This window comes from Canis lupus, chromosome 3, assembly GCF_011100685.1.
Source record: "Canis lupus familiaris isolate Mischka breed German Shepherd chromosome 3, alternate assembly UU_Cfam_GSD_1.0, whole genome shotgun sequence".
NCBI classification, from domain to species: Eukaryota; Metazoa; Chordata; class Mammalia; order Carnivora; family Canidae; genus Canis; species Canis lupus.
The window spans coordinates 2,869,498-2,889,777 of NC_049224.1; the positions used below are offsets into that span (position 1 = coordinate 2,869,498).

General features: G+C 39.2%; 1 protein-coding gene across 1 annotated transcript in view; it reads right to left on the reverse strand.

The window, feature by feature from the left end:
* Positions 1-2,794: 2,794 nt before the first annotated feature.
* FER (FER tyrosine kinase) overlaps positions 2,795-20,280 on the reverse strand; it is a 434,848-nt gene continuing 417,362 nt past the window's right edge. The window contains 2 exon segments of the mRNA NM_001003141.1: positions 2,795-3,102; positions 4,279-4,401. Of these exon segments, the coding sequence (NP_001003141.1) occupies positions 2,957-3,102; positions 4,279-4,401 (269 nt within the window). The 3' untranslated portion in view covers positions 2,795-2,956.

Below are 20,280 nucleotides of genomic sequence, written 5' to 3' on the forward strand. Positions count from 1 at the left end.
TGAGAAGTAACCTCAGATTGCATGGGATACGAAATTAATTTTCGGTTTCAGATATTGGTAGTAAACATTAATTTGACATTAAAAGATTTCATTTTTTGAAAAATGATGGGCTACCTAATTATTTGTCATAGAGGTTCCTGGGGGACTCAAGATGGAAAAATGCAGGTGAGTCAGGCTGCCTGGGCTCATCTTCTCCCCATCCCCACACTGTACTCATGAATTCAAGGAATCCTTGCAGGAGCTGTGTAGGAATGATACATGCAACTCTTTTGAAAAATCCATAACAACACAAAGATTTGTGACCTGGCTTAATTACATTCAGTCTAGTGGCAATTGTGGTTGCTGTTTTCTTACTAAACAAGTTATAGGGGTCCTGTGCATTTCTGAAGCCTTCTTTCCCTTACATCAACTTGCAAATTCAGAACAGTATTTATATGTATGCTTTCTGGGTATGGATTAGCCTCTTAAAGTACATAATTCCAATAATTATCACTGACAGAAGGGATGAATAAATTATGCTCCAAGCACAACAAAATTAAGAGTAAAAAAAATGGTTTGCATAAGTTTTTCTTAAATGCATGTGCCTATATTAAATTTAATATACCATACAACTGATCCTGAAAGACTCCCAATAAGTTATTAATCCTCAACTATACTGCTGCCTGCTTTGGGACAAAGAATAAGATAGAATTTAAATGCTGCAGATGTCACGATGTTTTGAAAAGCTTCTTTAATTTAAGCACAGAATTATGATGTGAATTGCAAATTCTAACAGCCCGGATGAGTGAAATATCAATGCCACGTTCATTCTTTACACCAGAATGCAAAAGATTAAGCTTTGGGTCTTGTTCACAAAATTAAAGCCAAAACCGTCATTCCCTCTCCTTGCAGAGAGCTTAGCACAGAGGCTAGTAAGTGATGAGAGGCTGTTTTCTTTAAACAAAGAATATTACAAAGAGACTCGTTTGGAAGTACGGACAAAAGGTAAAAATGTCCCATCTGACTCGTTCTTTTGAAGGCTGGCAAGTGCCTGAAGACCCCGGCACTTAATTAATGCGTCTGTGTTTTGATTTACCGTATATGCCTTCAAAGGAGGTTTCCATTTATTTACCGTATCTGACAGAAGGGGAGACAATGCTGATTTTTTAAAAAGTTGCTTTGTCTGTTGCAGTGTGTTTTGCAGGGCGAGTTTATTCAGCTTTCATTGGAGTCTGGATGTAGTGATTATTAAATGTGCACACACCCTGCAAGGAAATTGAAATGACAGACACAAGGCATCTTCTTCTCTTCAGTATTGTCCTTTATACCTGTTAGAGTACTGGGTGCGGGTTCTGTGCACTGGTATTGGTGGGCAGCAAACAGCTGGAGGGGGCAGCGGGAGTTTTCTATCCCATAAGCTCTTCCAATAGATATAACCAAACGATCACTAAGGTGCTAGTTATCTGGACACAGGCCCGAGCACTCACTAAGAGCTCTCAAGCCACATTTACCCCTGAGCATGACCATCTCCTGCACACATATTTATCCTGAGAGGCAACTATATACAGAACACAGGGGTGAGTTCCCTGGATGCAGCTAATATTCAGCTCAACAGAAGCCTACCCTCAGCTCTGTGTTACGTGTTATCTACCTGGAGCATCCCCAGAACTGCGCCTGCACACCTGTCAGCTAAGATAAGGACGTCCAGGTAGCAGGATAAGGGTAAGTGAAGGGACAGCGGAAACGGGAGGGCTGTCCCTGTGTCTTCGCCCTCAGCGATGTTCATTTAACTTCTTAACGGTTTGCTCCTGCTTATTGGCAGCATGTGTGTGATGGCAACATCAGTGTGTTGATGAACTAGAATCATGAAATCCTTTCAGCTCTGGAAATGGGTGGAAATCAAGAGGATTAACTACCAGGGTGTCTCCTCTGAGGTGAAGGTACTTAACCAAAGGTAGGCTCTTATTTCTGTGACCTTGTGCTCTGTAGTTTCGCTAAAAAGTTTTTTTGCTGCCATTAAGCTCTAACTAACTATGAACTTCTGGAAACATTTCTTACAATTTTTGTTGTGAATTCAGACCATAAAATAATAGGTCGGGGTGTGTGTGTGTGTGTGTGTGTGTGTGTGTGTGTGTGTGTGAAAAGGCATAACTCTGATAAGAAGGCAGACTTTATATTTTCCTTCTCTTCCCTTTGATTGCTTCAGTAGCTGCTCCTTTCTCCAGACCACCCCCCCCAATCAAACTTGCTTCTTGCTGGCACAGCTCCCAAAAAACCTCCTTTAAAGAGCTGCTATTTCAACCCTAAGCATGGGCTCTGGGAGGACATTCCATGCATCGCTGGCCAATGCCCAGACAAAGGAGCAGGGGAAACAGCTACCTTCCTAATAATACAGGAATGTGATGCTTCCCACACGGCACTTATTTCTGGCAAGAAAGAAGAGAAAAACCCTAAGAGGTCCAACTAATTCCCAATATAAAATGGTGTTTACAAACAGAATCTTGCCTTGGCAGAGCAAAGAGCCGCCTTTGGTTGGAATGTGTCCTGCAGACATGGCATTACCAATGCTGCTTTTAGCACCGATGGAGTAGGGTCTGTGGCATAGGGCAGCAGCCCGGGGACTGCGCCTGAAGTAGAAAACCTCTGACAAACATCAGTGGTCCTGGTGTGGGAAAGATCTGCTCTTCCCTTACACCGAGAGGCTGTGCTTTTCTATTTACAGTGGCCTGAAATGGCAGGATTGCTGCGGTGAGCTAATAAAGCCCTTGGTAAGAGTGTCTGTTTCTTGAATACATTTTTGCCCTTGTCTTTTTTTGTGAGTGGCACATACTTAAAAACAAAACAAAACAAAACAGTTAATAACAAAAATCACCTTAGAAGACTGTTGCAGGTAATGTGGTATAAACTCATTGTTAGCGGGGAGAACGATGTCACTCTGCCAGACGCCCAGGTCCCGGAGGCGGTTGGCACTGCTCCGTCACTGTGTGACTTTCTTCTTGATGACCGTGAGCTCTTTCTGAAGTTCACTGAACTTGGGGCGGTTTTCAGGTTTATAATCCCAACACTTCATCATAATTTTAAAAATGTCCTCTGGGCAATGCTGGGGGGCTGACATTCGGTACCCTGAAGACCCAAGAGGAAGAGAGCAGAGGGTTCAGGAAAGACGGAAATGCGCACATGGGGACTTATGTGGCTGGTGATCTTCAGTACCTTATGTAGTAGGTGGAACAGAGACAGAAAACCCGTTTCAGGGCACACTGACTTCTGTTTTCTACAAGTGATGCAGAATTCAGTATTACAGAGCCATCGGGTTACCTTTTGGCTGGAATAACTCATTTTTCATGTGTTCATTTGTCACAAAGTCTGAGGCAAGATAGATCACATACAAACACATATTTTAGTTGCTCTCAGCATTTGCTTCTGCTTTTAGAATGTGCTGTTAGGTGGTGTGGGCCGAGCTTTAGAGAATCATCTATACAACCCAGGGTTCTGGAGATGAAGAGAGGATGAGGATTTTATAGACACTAATTCAAACGTGAAATAAAAATGAACAGGAGTTCTATTCCTTGACAGCCCAAGAACAGCCTTGAATTCGAAGCCACCTGGCGGTGTGCCGGGCCATGCGCACCTGCCTGTGGTCGCGGATGCGGGGAGGAGGATGGCTGAGAGGGGAAAGCAGGGGGCTGGCAAGTCCTCCTCCTGCACCAGGTCTACAGCCTGGCCCCTCCAGAGCATCAGCAGGCACCACCACCGCGTCGAAAGCATTCTCTCTGCTGCAAGCCGCAGATGACACAGGTGCACGCCAGTGTGTCACCATCACCCACCTGTTCCCGTTTCTGATCTGGGAGCAGTACATGGCTTCTTCAGAAACGTCAGAAAATTTTCAAACACTTCACTCTCCAGTCTAACTATGTTTCAATTTACGATACTATTAATGGCGCTCAGTTGGCACAGAATAAAAAAAAAAAAATAAGAGGTTGGGGAACGCTACTCTATTTTCTTGAAGGCAGGGAGAGGCACAGCCTTGCAGGTGTCATGCCAGGCTGGGGCAATGGGAGACAAGCCTGTAGCTCTGTTTTTAAAACTATTGGAATCCTTAGAAGTTTCTTTGGTGGTTGTTGGTTTTCGTTTTGTAAGCACCCCCCACCCGCCACCATCCATGGGATGCCAAAGCAGATACAGCGGCACCTCCGTGGTCTTGTTCACACGCCCTCCTCGTGCTGGGCCGTCCCTGGACCCGGTGTTAGCACGGCCCCCGGGGCTGGAGGCGAACCCTTCCACCCCATGTCTTTGGCTCACCTCTTTCCACTTGCTCCCGCGCCTGCTGATTTGTCATTCCGGGGTAGGGGCACACTCCTAAGCTGAAGGTCTCCCAGAGGAGGATGCCGAAGCTCCACACGTCGCTCTCAGAACTGTATCTCCCTGCAGGCGGACAAAACCATAACCAGGTAAGCGGGTGATGCGGGGGCCACTTCTGTTCTGCGTGCCTCTGCCGGGCACACGTGAGCGTACTTAAACTTGCCCACGGAACGCCAGTAACTAGTCACTGGTTTTCCTTTGCAGAACTAGTACTATTACCAACTAAATGAATAGGCAGGCTGCTAGTTTAACAAGATCAGCGTTCAAGTCGCTCTCCCCCCACCAAAACCAAATATCCGGCCAGCACGCCAGCCCACTTTCCCTGTGGCATTTAAATGAGATGGATGACTTACGTAGAAAAAGATATAAATTTGTAGACATCAAAGCCTTAGGAGACTAAGCAAGTCGGATTTCTGCAATTTTGTTTTCTGCCTGCATCATTTTCTTTCCATTAAAATCACAAACTTAAAGCAATAATGAAAGCTTCTTCAGTTTTGTTTTGTTTTATTTTGTTTTTTTTACTCATCACTGTGTGCAGATATTCCTACATCCTTAAAGTTCTCATTTTCTCCACGGTTTTATTTATGGAAAATATATTTTTTTCCTGCATATTTTGAATACAGTAGAATCAATGTAGCTGGCTGATAAAAACAACTTCTTTAAATTACACGGTGCCTTGTGTTTCGTCAAAATACCTTGCTGCAAAAAAAAAAACAAAAACAAAAACAAAACTCTTGCTGCACCTGTTTTATTGAGCTACAAGAACTAATAAGCTCTTCAGAATTTTTTTTTTTTTTTTGGTAGTCTTGTAGAGAAGCACAGAGATAAAAAGCACAAGATACCTCCTGGAGATGGATGTGGAAACAGAAAAATCCTTTCCATCTTCTAAGAGGCTAAGAAAATGTAAAGATTTTCACAACACATTTGTATTGTAATTTTCGTTTTACACCGAGAGCGTATACGATCGTGACGAAACTGCCCCTGTGGTGGTGTAAACGGATTTTTCCATGATTTCATTCCTATCCCCATGGTTAGCTGCCCGCCTCTACTCTGCTGCTCCAGGACCGGGAACACCCCTCCGTTATAAATGCCTTGTTACTTTCAAGGAAGAAGAGGCCTCTGTCTCTCGCTTGAACAAAGTCAGATGAGAATGGGAGCGAGCCTGCGCTTCGCGAGCTGAGTGTGGGTGCGGATCTTCCCCTGCAGCTGCGGGAATTAGCTTCCTTACTAGACAGTGATTATGGAAATTCACTACGCTGTTCGGCAGTAGGATTAGTTTTCTGGTCTGCCTATCCACTCTCTCCAGGTTCCCCAGCCCATAATTTAATATGTTTCAGGAAAGTCACTCAATGGCTACAAGATCAATTCTGGGAGAAAGTCAAAGGTACGCAAAACTAAATACTTTGTTTTTTGTAAGATAATACCAGGGTAGAGATCAAGAAGGGTATGTTGTCTATCGACCAAGATCACCTTCTAACAGTGAAAGTTAATAACCTCGTTCTATAACCTTGACTTTGAACCTGGTTTTGCTGGGATAATTTAAATTTATTTTTAAAGATATTTTAAATTTATCTACTTATGTTAGTGAGGTATAATTGATAAGTATTATATTAGCTTTAGTGTATAGCATAATGAATCAATATTTGTACATTTTGCAAAATGATTAATGTGGTAAATCTAATTGACATCCATCACCATACTTAGTTACAATTTTTTTTCTTGTGATGAAAACTGTAAAGGTTTACTGTCTTAGCTATTTTCAAATGAGCAATATAGGAATATTAATTACAGTCATTGTGCTTTGTTTTATATACCCATGATTTCTTTTTTTCACGACTGGAAATTAGTACCTTTTGACGCCTTTCACCCATTTTACCCATCCCCTACCTCTGGCAACCACCAACCTGTTCCCTGTATCTATAACCTAGGTTTTCTTCCTTTCTCTTTTCTTTTCTTTTCCCTCCCTCCCTCCCTTCCTTCCTTCTTTTTAAGATTTCATGTGAAAGTGAAACCATAAGTTATTTGTTTTTCTCTGACTTATCTCACTTAACATAATGAGCTTGAGGTCCATCCATGGTGCCACAATGGCAAGATACTATTTTCTACGGCTGAGTAATATTCCCTTGCATATGTATACCACATCGTCTCTATCTTTTTATCTGTCAGCGGACACTGATTGACATGTCATAGCTACTGTAAATAATGCTGCAATGAATATGGGAAGGCATCTATCACTTCCAGTTAGTGTTTCCTTTTTCTTCAAATAAATACCCAGAAGTTAAAATACTGTATCATATAGTTCTTTTTTTTTTAATTTTTTTTTTTTCCTTAGGAATCATCATACAGTTTTCCTTAGTGGCTTCACTACACATATTTTCAGCAGCAGCGCACAAGAAGCTTCCCTTTCTTCACATCCTAACAAACATGTTATTTGTGGTCTTTTTTTTTTTTTAAAGATTTTTTATTTATTTAATCATGATAGATCCACAGAGAGAGAGGGAGAGGCACAGGCAGAGAGAGAAGCAGGCTCCATTCAGGGAGCCCGACACGGGACTCGATCCTGGGTCTCCAGGATCTGGCCCTGGGCTGAAGGCAGCGCTAAACCACTGAGCCACCCGGGCTGCCCTGGTCTTTTTGATTATAGTCCTAGTAACAGGTATGAGGTGACCTCATTGTAGTTTTATAGACACACACACACACACACACACACACACAGCCCCCACATCTTCTTTATCCATTCATCTATCAACAGACACAGGTTGCTTCCCTATCTTGGCTATTATAAATAATGCTGCGATAAACAAAGGAGTGCATATATCTTTTTGAATGAGTGTTTTCATTTTCTTCTGATAAACAGTAGTGAAATTATGGGACTGTATGGTGTTTTTATTTTTAATTTCTTGAGGAACCCCTAAACTGTTCACTACAGTGGCTGTACTAATTTACATTCCTATAACAGAGCAAAGGGCTTGTTTTTCTCCACATTCTCGCCAATACTTGTTCTTTCTTTTAGATTCTAGCCATTCTTATAGGTGTAAGGTGATATTTCAGTTTGGTTTTGATTTGCATTTCCTTGATGATGAGGGATATTAAGCATATTTTCATGTGTCTGTTGGCTCTCTGTATGTCTTCTTTGGGAAAAAATGTTCAGGTCCTCTGCCCATTATTTAATCAGATTATCTGTGGGTTTTTTGGAGTTGTGTAAGTTCTTGATATACTTCGGATATTAACCCTTATCAGATATCTCATTTACAAATATCATCTCTCATTCAGAAGGCTGCCTTTTTTGTATTGTTGATGGTTTCCTTTGCTGTGCAGCAGAGTATTTTGGTGTAGTCCCAATGGTTTATTTTTGCCTTTGTTTCATTTGCCTGAGGAGACCTACCTAGAAAAATGTTGCTAAGGCTAGTATCAAAAATATCAATGTTTTCTTCTAAGAGTTTTATGGTTTCAGGTCTCACATTTACATCTTTATTTTGAGTTTATTGTTGTGTGGTATAGTAAGACAGTGGTCCAGTTTTGTTCTTTTGGCTGCAGCTATCTAGTTTTCCCAGCACCATTTATTAGTATTTTTTAAAAAAATATTTATGTAAGTAATCTCTATACACAAAATGGGGATCAAACTCATGACCTTGAGATCAAGAATCATACACTCTTCCAACTGAGCAAGCCAAGTGCTCCATCCCAGCACCATTTATTAAAAAGATTGTCTTTTCCTCAATGTATATTCTGGTCTCCTTTATCATAGCTCAAGTGACCATATAAGCATGGTTTTATACCTGGATTCTTTTCTGTTCCATTGATCTATGTGTCTGTTTTTGTGCCAATACCATACTTTTTTGATTCCTACAGCTTTGTAGTATATCAGAATCTGGAATTGTGATAACTTCAGCTTTTTGCTTCTTTCTCAATACTACCTTGGCTCTTCAGAGTCTTTTTGTGATTCCATACAGATTTTAGGACTATTTATTCTAGTTCTTTGAAAAATACTATTGGTATTTTGATAAGGATTGCATTGAATCTGTAGATGGCTTTGGGTTGTATGGACATTTTAATAATGCTATTTCTTCTAACCCATGAGCATGGTATGTCTTACCATTTGCTTTTATCATTTTCAAATGCCTTTCTTTCATCAGTGTTTTATAGTTTTCAGAGTACAGGTCTTTCCCCTCCTTGGTTAAGTTTGTTCCTAGATATTTTACTATTTTAGTGCAAATGTAAGTAGAATTGTTTTAATTTCTATTTTTGCTACTTTGTTTTTAGTGTATAAAAATGCCATAGATTTCTGTATGTTAATCTGTATCCTGCAACTTTATTATTATTATTATTTTTTTAAATTTATGATAGTCACAGAGAGAGAGAGAGGCAGAGACACAGGCAGAGGGAGAAGCAGGCTCCATGCACCGGGAGCCCGATGTGGGATTCGATCCTGGGTCTCCAGGATCGCGCCCTGGGCCAAAGGCAGGCGCCAAACCGTTGTGCCACCAAGTGATCCCTGTATCCTGCAACTTTATTAAATTTATTTATTGTAATAGTTTTCTGTGCAGTCTTTTGGGTTTCCTGTGTATAGCATCATGTTATCTGTAAATAGAGACAGTTTTACTTCTTCCTTACCAACTTGGATGCGCTTTCTTTTTCTTATCCCACTGCTATGGTTAGGACATCCAATACTATGTTGGATAAAAGTGGCAAGAATGGACATCCTTGTCCTGTTCCTTATCTTAGAGGAAAAGCTCTCAGTTTTTCACTATTGAGTATGATGTTAGCTGTGAGTTTTCATATATGGCCTTACTATGTTGAGGTATGGTCCATCTAAACCCACCTTATTAAGAATTCTTAACATGAATGGATATTGAATTTGGTCAAATGCATTCTGTGCATCTAACTGAAATGGTCCTATGATTCTTATCCTTATTTTGTTAATGTGGTGTATCATTTTGATTGATTTGTGACTATTAACACATCCTTGCACTCCTTGAATAAATCCTACTTGATTGTGGTGAATGATCCTTTTAATGTAATGTTGAATATGGTTTGCTAATTTTGTTGAGGGTTTTTGCATCTTTGTTCAACAGGGACAGTGGCATAGTTTTCTTTTTTTGTAGTGTCTTGGTCTGGTTTTGGTATAAAGGTAAGGCTACCTTATAGGATGTTTTTGGAAACTTTCTTTCCTCTTCCATTTCTTTGTATAATTCGAGGAATATAAATATTAACTCTCCCTTAAATGTTTGATAGAATTCACCCGTGAATCCATCTGGTTCTGGACTTCAGTTTGTTGGGAACTTTTTGATTACCAACTCAATTTGGTTATTAGCAACTGGTCTGATCAGATGTTCTACTTGTTCCTAATTTTTATTTTTAAAAAGTTTTTAAAAAGATTATTTATTCACAAGAGATATATAGAGGGGCAAAAACATAGGCAGAGGGAGAGGCAGGCTCCCTGTGGGGAGCCTGATGTGGGACTTGATCCCAGGACTTGAGTCAAAGGCAGATGCTCAACCACAGCTACCCAGGTGCCCCCGTTCCTAATTTTTAGAAGATGTTTCTAGAAATTTATCCATTTCTTCTAGGTTTTCCAATTCATTGGCATAGAATTTTTTGCAGTAGTCTCTTGTAATCCTTTGTACTTCTGTCATCTTGGTTGTTACTTTTCTTTCATTTCTGGTTTTATTTGGGTCCTCCTTATTTCTTGATGAGTCTGGCTAGAAATTTAGCAATTTTGTTGATTTTTTCAAAGAACCAGATCTTGGTTTCACTGATTTTTTTCTTTCTTTCTTTCTTTTTTTTTTTCAAGTCTCTCATTTATGTCTACTCTGATCTTTATTTCTTTCCTTCTACTAACTCTGGTCTTTATATATGTTACTCTTTTTCTAGTTCCTTTAGGTGTAAGGTTGGATTGTTTGAGATTTACTTTTTGTTTCTTGAGGAAGACCTGTATCACTATGAGTTTCCCTTAGAACTCCTTTTGCTGCATCTCAAAGATATTGAACCATTTCCCTTAGAACTCCTTTTGCTGCATCTCAAAGATATTGAACCATTGTGTTTTCAATTTCATTTGTCTCCATGTATATTTTATTTCCTCTTTGATTTTTTTCATTGACTCATTGCTTGTTTAGTGGCATGTTGTTCATCCTCCATGTGTTTGTGCTTTTTCAAGTTTTTTTCCTGTAATTGATTTCTAGTTGCATACTGTTGTGATCAGAAAAGATGTAAAATATGACATCAGTCTTCTTAAATGTATTGAGACTTACTTTGTGGCCTAAGGTGATCTATTCTGGAGAATGTTCTATGTGCAGTTGAAAAGAATGTGTGTTCTGTGTCTTTGGGTGGAATGTTCTATATAGATCTGTTAAGTCCATCTGGTCTATTGTGTCATCCAAAGACACTGTTTCCTTATTGATTTTCTGCCTGGATGAGCTCTCCATTGATGTGAGTAGGGTTTTAAAGTCCTCTACTATTATTTTATTAGTATCAAACTCTTCCTTTATGTCTGTTAATATTTGCTTTATGTATTTAAGTGCCCCAATATTGGGTGATAGATATTTACAACTGTTATATCCTCTTGATCCTTTATCATTATGTATTGCCCTTCTTTGTCTCTTGCTACAGTCTTTGTTTTAAAGTCTGTGTTGTCTTATATGAATATTACCCTTTCCTTCCATATTTTTCTTCTAATTATGTCCTTTTCCACTTAAAAAAGTCCCACTTGGGCTGCCCACTACTCTTCCTTTAATTCTGGATGATAACCTTCCCAGGTGGAGTATTTTTGGTTGTAGGTTTTTTCCTTTCAGCACTTCGAATATCATGATGCCATTCTCTTCTGGCCTGCAAAATTTCTGCCGAAAAAATAAGCTTTATAGGATTTCCCTTGTATGTTACAAGTTGCTTTTTTCTTTTGCTGCTGTAACATTTTTTTAAATCTTTATACTTTGAAATTTTAATTATATGTGTCATGGTGTGGGTCTCCTTGGATTTATCTTGTTTAATGTGTTTCCTTCCCCAGGTTAAGTAAGTTTTCAGTTATTCTTTCTTTCTTTTTCTTTTTTTTTTTTAAGATTTTATTTATTTATTCATGAGAGACACAGAAAGAGAGGCAGAGACATAGGCAGAGGGAAGAGAAGCAGGCCCTATGCAGGAGCCTAATGCAGGACTCAATCCTGGAACTCCAGAATCATGTCCTGAGCTGAAGGCAGATGCTCAACCGCTAAGCCAGGCATCCCTCAGCTATTATTTCTTGAAACAAGTTTTTTACTCCTTTCTCTTCTCCTTCTGGAACCCCTATAATGTATTTTTTCACTTGATGTTAAGAGGAAGGTTATGATCCCTTAACCTATCCTCATTTTTAAAATTCTTTTTTTACTTTTTGCCTTTCTACTTGAGTACTTTCTATTACCCTGTCTTCCAAATTGCTGATCTGTTCTTCTTCATCCTCAAATCTAATATTGATTACATCTAAGTATATTTTTCATCTTGGTTATTGTATACTTCAACTGATTATTTCTATTTTACATTTTCTACCTCTTAGTGAAATTCCCACAAAGTTCATCATCCATTCTTCTCTAGTCTGGTGAGCATCTTTATGGCAGTACTTTGAGCTATTTCTCAAATAGACTTGGTTATCTCCCGTTTCATTTAGTTCTTTTTCTGAGGTTTTGTCTTGTTCTTTCATTTGGAACATCTTCCTCTGTCTTTTCATTTTGCTTATCTTTCTGTGTTTCTTTTTATAAACGAGGCAAAACTGCTATGTCTTCTATATCTTTCTGTGTTTCTTTTTATAAATGAGGCAAAACTGCTATGTCTCCTGAACTTGAGAAAATGGTCATGTGTATGGGCATCCCCTGTGTAGAATGTGTGTTTCTGGCTGGCTGAAGCTGTGGCTGATAGGCTCTGGGGGTCCCAGGCACTCTATACTGGGCTTCCCTGATGGGATGACTGGAGCAGAACTGGCCATGGGACAGAGCAATCCTAGACTCTTTGTGCAGAGGGTGCCCTGGCAGGACAGCTAAAGCTGAAGTAGACATGGGCTAGGGTGATCCTGGGGCTCTCCACACAGATCATCTTGACAGGAGAGCTGAGGCTAAAGTGGGTGAAAGCCAGGGGGTCCTGGGATGCTCTATGCAGGATGCATCCTGGTAGGATGGCTGAGCCAGGACAAGGTATAGGCTGAGTGGTCACAGAGCACTCTGCACCCAGGAGGATCCTAGCAAGTCATTTGGAGCCACAGTAGTATGGGCCTGGTGTCTTTCAGGGTGCATTGCACCTTTGTCATCTTGGCAAGACAGCTACAGATGTAATGAGCACTGATCGGGGTGTCGTGGTGTGTGCTGTGCTGGGTGGGGCTGCTTTGGTAGGATGGCTTGTGTTGGTATGGGCTGGGAGTTCAGGGTTCACTGAGGAGGTAGGTTGGCTTTCAAGGTGGAGGGGAGTATAAACCATGGCACTTGCCAGCCCCTCTGATTCGGAGAGAGTTCCAGCAGCTCCCCTGCTATTAGGAAGAGTTCCAGAGCTGGATCTTTTATATTCTAGTTGCTTTTTTAACCAGGCTTTTTTTTTTTTTTTTTTCCCAGTATCACAGAGCATCTGGGGCATGTATGTCATTGTGATTTTGATTTGCATTTCCTTGATCTTGATGATTAATAATGTTGAACATCTTTCATGTACTTATTGGCCATCTGTATGTCTTCTCTGGAAAACATATAGGAGAAGCCCAGAAATAAACCAATGTATATATGTCAATCAATTTACAATGGAGGATCCAAGAATATACAAGTTTGCCCATTTTTTTAATTGAATATTTTTTTGATATTGAGTTGTATGAATTATTTTGGATATTATTAGCCCTTTATCAGATACATGATTTGCAAATACTTTCTCTCATTCAGCAGGTTGCCATTTCATTTTGTTGATGCTTTATTTTGCTATGCAGAAACTTGTAGCTTGATGTAGTCATACTAGCTTATTAAAGTAGAAAACCTTTGCTTTTCGTGTCAGACCAAAAAATGGTTTCCAAGACCAAGTCAAGGAAATTACTGCCTATGTTTACTTCTAGGAGTTTTGTGGTTTTGAGTCTTCTGTTAAAGTCTTGAATCCATTTTGAGTTAATTTTTGTGTATGGTATAAGATAAGTTTCATTCTTTTGCATGTGATTGTGTAGTTTTCCCAGCAGCATTTATTGAAGAAACTGTCCCTTCACTATTGTATATTCTTGGGTCCTCTGTTGTAAATTGACTGATTGACCATATATACGTTGGTTTATTTCTGGGCTCTCTTGTTTCATTGATCCATGTTATCTGTTCTTATGCCAATACTGTACTATTTCAATTACTATAGCTTTTTAAGTACAGTTTGACATCAGGGAACACAATGCCTCCAACTTTTTTCTTTCTCAAAATTGCCTTATTCACGATCTTTTGTGGTTTCATACAAATTTTAGAAGCTTTTTTGTCCTAATTCTTTCAAAAACAAACCCACAGATTGCTATGGGTAGTATAGACATTTAACAATATTAATCCTCCTAATCCAGGAGCATAGGATATCTTTCCATTTATTCGTATAGTCATCAATTTCTTTCATTAAATCTTACAGTGTATGCGTACAAGTCTCTCACCTCCTAGGTTAAATTTATCCATAGGCATTTTATTCCTTTTAATGCAATTGTAAATGGAATGGTTTTCTCAAGTTCTCTGACAGTTCATTTCAATGTATAGAAATGCAACAGATTTTTTGCATACTATACTTTGCAACTTTAATTGAATTCATTGATTAGTTCTAACAGTTTATTGGTAGAGTCTTTAGTGCTTCTATATACAATAATGTCATTTGCAAAGAGTGATAATTTTATTTCTTTTCCTGTTGTAATGCTTTCTATTTTATTTTTACCTAATTTCTCTGGCTACAACCTCCAATACTATGTTGAATAAAAGTGGTGACAGTGGGAATCCTTGTCTTGTTCCTGATCTTAGAAAAGCTTTCAGCTTTTCACTGTTGAGTATGGTGATAGCTGTGGGCTTGTGTCACAGCTATATGACACAGCTTGTGTCATATGGCTTGTATTATACTCATATATGTTCTTTCTATATCAAATTTGTTGAGATTTTATCACAAATGGGTGTTGAATTTTATTAAATGCCTTTTCTGTAACTACTGGGATGATAATTTTTATCATTCCTTTTGTTAATATGGCACATCTCTTTGACTGATTTGTGGAGGATAAAACATTCCTGCATCCCTGAGATAAATCCCACTTGAATACAGTGTATAACCTCTTAATTCATTGTTGAATATGGTTTGCTAAAATTTTGTTGAGGCATTTACATCTATGTTCATAAGGGATACTGGCTTGTAATATTCTTTTCTTGTGGTGTCCTTGTCTGGTTTTGATATCAGGGTGATGCTGGCCTTTAAAAATGACTTTGGAAGTATTTCCTCCTTTTTTTTTTTTTTTTTTGGAAAAGTTTTAAAGAAGAATTAACAATGTTTTTAAAAAAGGTTTATTTATTTATTCATGAGAGAGACAGAGAGGCAGAGGCAGAAGCAGGCTCCCTGCAAGGAGCCTGATGTAAGACTCAATCCCAGGACCCTGGTATCATGGCCTGAGCCAAAGGCAGACGCTCAACCACTGAGCCACCCAGGTGCCCCAAAGAAGAATTAACATAAATCCTTCTTCGTGTTTGGTAGAATTTACCAGTGAAACAAGTGGTCCTGAACTTTTGTTTGTTGTTATTGTTTACTATTAAGGAAACTGAATTACTAATTGATTTGTCAGATTTTCTATTTTTTTGTAATTCAGTCTTGGTAAGTTGTATATTTTTAGGAGTTTATTTATTTGTCCATGCTTTATGGCACATTGTTGTTCACAGTAGTCCTTTATGACCTTTACTTCTGTGGTACTAGTTGTAACAGCTCCTCTTTCATTTCTTGTTTTATTTGAGTCCTCTCTTTTTTCTTGATAAGTCTAACTAAAGGTTTGTCAGGTTTTTTTTTTTTTTTTTCCAGAGAACCAACTCTTTGTTCATTGTTCTTTTTATTACCTTTTTAATTTCTATTTCATATTTCTGCTCTGAGCTATGTTATTTCTTTCCTTCTACTAACTTTGGTCTTCATTTCTTCTTTTTCTAGTTACTTGATGAGTAATGTTAGTTTGAGATTTTTTTTCTTTATTTATTGCTATGAACTTCCCTCTTAAAGTTGCTTTTGTTCATCTCATAAATTTGTCTCAAGTTATTTTTAAGAAGATATTATTTATTTATTAGAGAGTGAGCGAGTGTGCAAGCACTGCAGGAGGGGCAGAGCGACAAGAAGAGGCAAAGAAACCCAAGCAGACTTCATGCTGAGTGAGGTACCCCCTGTGGGGCCCAATTCACAACCCTGAGATCATGACCTAAGCCAAAACGAAGAGTCAGGCATTTAATTAACTGAGCCAGCCAGGTGCTCCTGAAGGTATTTCTTTTTTTAAGGTTTCTTCTTTAATTAATTGGTTTTCAGTAGAATATTGTTTAATTTCCCAGTAATTGTAGAATTTCATACCACTGTGGTCAGAAAAGATGCACGATAGGATTTAGATCTTCTTAAGTTTATCAAGACTTGTTTTGTGGCCTAAGATATGATGTACCCTGGAGAATGTTCCATGTGCACCTGAGAAGGATGTGTATTCTGGTGCTTCTGAATGAGATGTTCTGTATATATCTATGTAGTCTATCTGGTCCAGTGTGTTATTTAAGGCCCATATTTCCTTATTGATACTTCTGTCTGGATGACCTATCCATAGATATGTGGTATATTAAACACTTCTACATTATTGCTATTTCTCTCTTTAGATCTGTTAATATTTGCTTTGTATGTTTAAGTGAGCCTACGTTGGCTGCACAAATATATATTATTTATTTATCAATATTTAAAAATGTTATATACTCTTGTGGTATTGGCCACTTTATCATTATGTGATGCCTTTCTTTGTCCTTGACTACAGTCTTAAAGTCTATTTGGTGTGACAGAAGCGGAGCTACCTTAGCTTTCTTTTGATTTTCATTTGCATGAAATATCTTTTCCTGTCTCTTCACTTTGAGTCTGTGTATGTCCTTACATCTGCAGTGGGTTTCTTGGAGGCAGCACATAGATGAGTCTTGTTTTTGTTTTTTTATTCATTCAGCCAGTCTGTGTCTTTTGATTGGAGAATTTAGTACATTTATGATTAAAGAAATTGCTGATAGGTATGTACTTATTGCCCATTTGTTCATTGCTTCCTGGCTGTTTGCAGTTCCTCTCTGTTCCCTTCTTCTCTTGCTCTCTTCCTTTGTGGTTTGATGACTTTCTTTAGTGGTTGCTCAAATTTCTTTTCTAATTATCTTTTGTGTATTTAGTATAGACTTTTGCTTTGTGGTTACCGTAGTAGTTACATAAAACAATCTATATTTATAACACTCTATTTTAAGTTAACAACCTAAACATTCTTTTAAGATAACAACTTAAGTTTGCATGGATTCTAAAGCTCTACAGATTTACTCTCCCTCATGTCTGGTTTTTGATATCACAGTTTATATCATTTATTTTGTGTACCCCTTAACTCATTATTTAGTTACATTTTTACTACTTTTGTCTTTTAACTTTTATGCTAGCTTTATAAATGATTAATCTCCTATCTTTACTAAATATTTAACTTTACCAGTGAGACTTATACTTTGTGTTTTCTTGTTACAATAAGCACCCCTTAGAGAGAAGTCCTTAGAGAAGTCCTTTTAGCATTTCTTGGAAGGCTGTTTTAGTGGTGATCAACTCCTTAACTTGTGCTTTGTATTTCCTTCAATTCTAAATGGTACCTTTGCCAGGTAGAGTATTCTTGTTTGCAAATGTTATACTTTCAGCCTCTGAATATACTTTCAGCCTCTGAATATACTGTGCTACTACACTCTTCTGGTCTGCTAAAACCAGTTCCTGCTTAAAAGTTTCTGCTAAAAAATCTTCTGATAGTCTTATGGACGCACACTTATAAACAACAATTTGCTTTTCTCTTGCTGTTTTTAAGATTCTTTTATTCTTTTTAACCATTGACATTTTAATTATGATGTGTCTTGGTGCGAGTCTCTTTGAGTTAGTTTTATTTGGAACTCAGTGAGCCTTGTAGATCAGGATGTGTTTCTTTCCCTAAATTAGGGAAGCTTGAAACCATTATTTCTTCAAGTTAAGTTTTCTGTCCCTTATTCTTCTTCTTCCTTTGGGACTTCTATAATGCAAACGTTAGTCTGCTTCATGGTGTCCTATAAGAAAATTCCTTGAGTTATCTCCACTTCTTAAAATTCCTTTTGTTGCTCTGATTTGGTGAGTTCCACTGCTTTGTCTTTGAGTTAACTGATCCTCTCTTTTTCATCTAGTCTGCTAGTAAAACCCCTCTACTGTATTTTTTTTTTAGCCCAATTACTGCATTTTTCAGCTTTGTGACTTCTATTTGGTAAGTGGTACTCCATTAGATTTTCTATCCATTGAAGTTCTCACTATATTCATCCATTCTTCTCTGAGTTTGGCAAGCATCTTTATGATTATTACTTTGAAGTCTTTATCTGGTAACTTCTGTTTCACTAAATTTTTTTTCCTAAGAATTTCTTTTGTCTTTTCATTTGGAACATATTTCAGTGTTTATTCATTTTGTTTGACTCTTTGTTGGTTTTTATGCATTAGAGGAACAGCCATTTCTCCCAATCTTGAAGAAGTAGCCTCATGTATTACATGAATGTCATCAATTTTGCCCTAGTTCCTTGTTGTCTTTCAAATGCTTGTGATTGCCCATACAGACTATTTTATTTTTAATAGATCATAGTAGTTGAGGGTACTCTTAGATCTATCATGTCCAAAAGAATCTCACCACTGTAACTGATTTGCAGCCAGATCCTAAACAATGGCTAAGGTCCCACAGTCCTGTAGGACTACAAGTGTAAGCCCCACTGACCACTAGAGCCAGCTGATCTGGAGTTGTCCCCTGGGCACAGGTGTAAAGATTTGGGGCTCTAGATGAGTGCATAAGCTCATAAGTTCAGATACCAGGGAGGTAGGGGGAGAACGCAAAGGCGGTGTCCACCGTCTACATTACCTCAAGCTCTAGATGTGTGCCAAACCTGAAGCCTACCCCTCAGTCTGAAGCTCCCGACAAGCACATAGGCTTCTTTCATAGTTGGCTGTTGGTGCAGTGCCTTGGGGAATGGGTAGCTTGCCAAGAACAATCTCTCTGATTGTTACTGTCCTCTGGGACACAGGAATGCGAGTGTCCCTTAGTCAATAGAGCCCGATCAAGGGGCATTCTCTGGATGGCAGCCCCTAAAACTGGGCCACAAGCTGGGTGTAAGAGCTCTCTTCTGAGACATACTGGTGCTCTAGTATATAGCAGGACAGAGTATGAAGCGGGGCAGATGCCTGCCCTCTAATGTCTCTGGAAAGGATCAGTCAGGTCTTAGATGTGTGTTCAATCAGAAGCCTGCACCTCTGGCTGTAGCTCTGATAATAAGCTAATAGGTCTCTTTCATAGAAAGGCAGAGCTCTGGGCCTATTGCCTCTTGCTGTGCCCTAGGGGTGGCAGCTGGTTAAGAATTTTTTCTCCATTGGTTACAGTCCTGTGGGATCTGTGAAAGTAAGCCCTGCTGACCACCAGAGCCAGGTGCTATCGAGGCATCTCCAGGTGGCACCTGCTAAAATCTGAGCACCGGACAAGGGTATAAGCTCCTTTCTGGGAGATTCTGGGAAGCAAAGGAGAGGGAGAGTGCAGATATAGCATCCTTTATTCCTAGACAGAACCTCCACAGGCCTATAGATTGGTGCCATACCAGAAGTCTGCCCTCAGGCCACAGCTCCTGGACAAACAGATAAAGACTGTATGTTGCTGTCAGAGCTCTAGGGTGGTAGCCTGCCAAAGGGTGTTCTCGGATTGTTACACTCATATGGAACACAGGCATGCAAACCCCCTAGCCTCCAAACCTAATAATCAAGGTTGTTCCCTGTGTGGCAGCTGCAAAAACCAGGCTACCAGATACTGTGTATCTGGCAGGTACTGGTGCTCAGGGGTGCAGCAGAAGTAGAATGTGAAAATGGCATCTGCCAGCCTCCATCCCTGGAAAGCATCCCCAGGAGACCTGTAGACGTGTATTAAATAAGATGCCCCTCAGGTTGATGCTTTCAGACTAGCATCTGAGCTTCTTTCACATAGCCTGTCTGTTGCCTGCTGCTGCTCTGGGCTCTAGGGCAGGTGATTCCAAGCATGGGGCCCTTTAAGAGTTGTGTTTATATTCCTTGTAGCCTTATGGGTTACGTGGATGTGAGTCTTGTTGACTTCCTTTTTCTTTTTTTTTTTTTTAATTTAAATTTGATTAGCCAACATATAGTACATCATTAGTCTCAGATGCAGTGTTCACCAATTCATCACTCATCAAAGGTAGATATTTTGGGAGCTTACCTCTCAGATGCAGGTCTTAAATGCTGCAGTGCCTGATGTGAGCGCTTAAACCCTTTGTTCTTCAGGGAGAAGCTCTAGGTTTTTAGTTTCCTCCTGATTATGGTTGTCTGTGCTGTGGATGAGGTTTATGGTGAGATTGAGTCTTAGCCTCTCTTACCTGCTGTGATGTGGGTTTTTTCTTTTCTTGTTTGCCTACTATGTAGCACTTGGCTAGCTAGTTTTTAGGGTTTTTTTTTGAGAGAATTGTTCCATAGACCTGGTGTGTCTGTGAGAGGAGGTGTGAGTTTGGGCTCTTCTTAGATCTCCATCTTGAATTTTAATGGGCTAAGAGCAACTTACAATTGTACAGAATTTTGCTACTTCTCCACCTCATTTGATCTTCACGATACCCCTACATGGAAAAGGCACTATGTTCTCATCTTTCAAATTAGAAAACATAGGTGCACAGAAGTAGATGATTTGCCAAGGTCATGCAACTAATGATATAACTGATAGGAAATCTGGCCCTG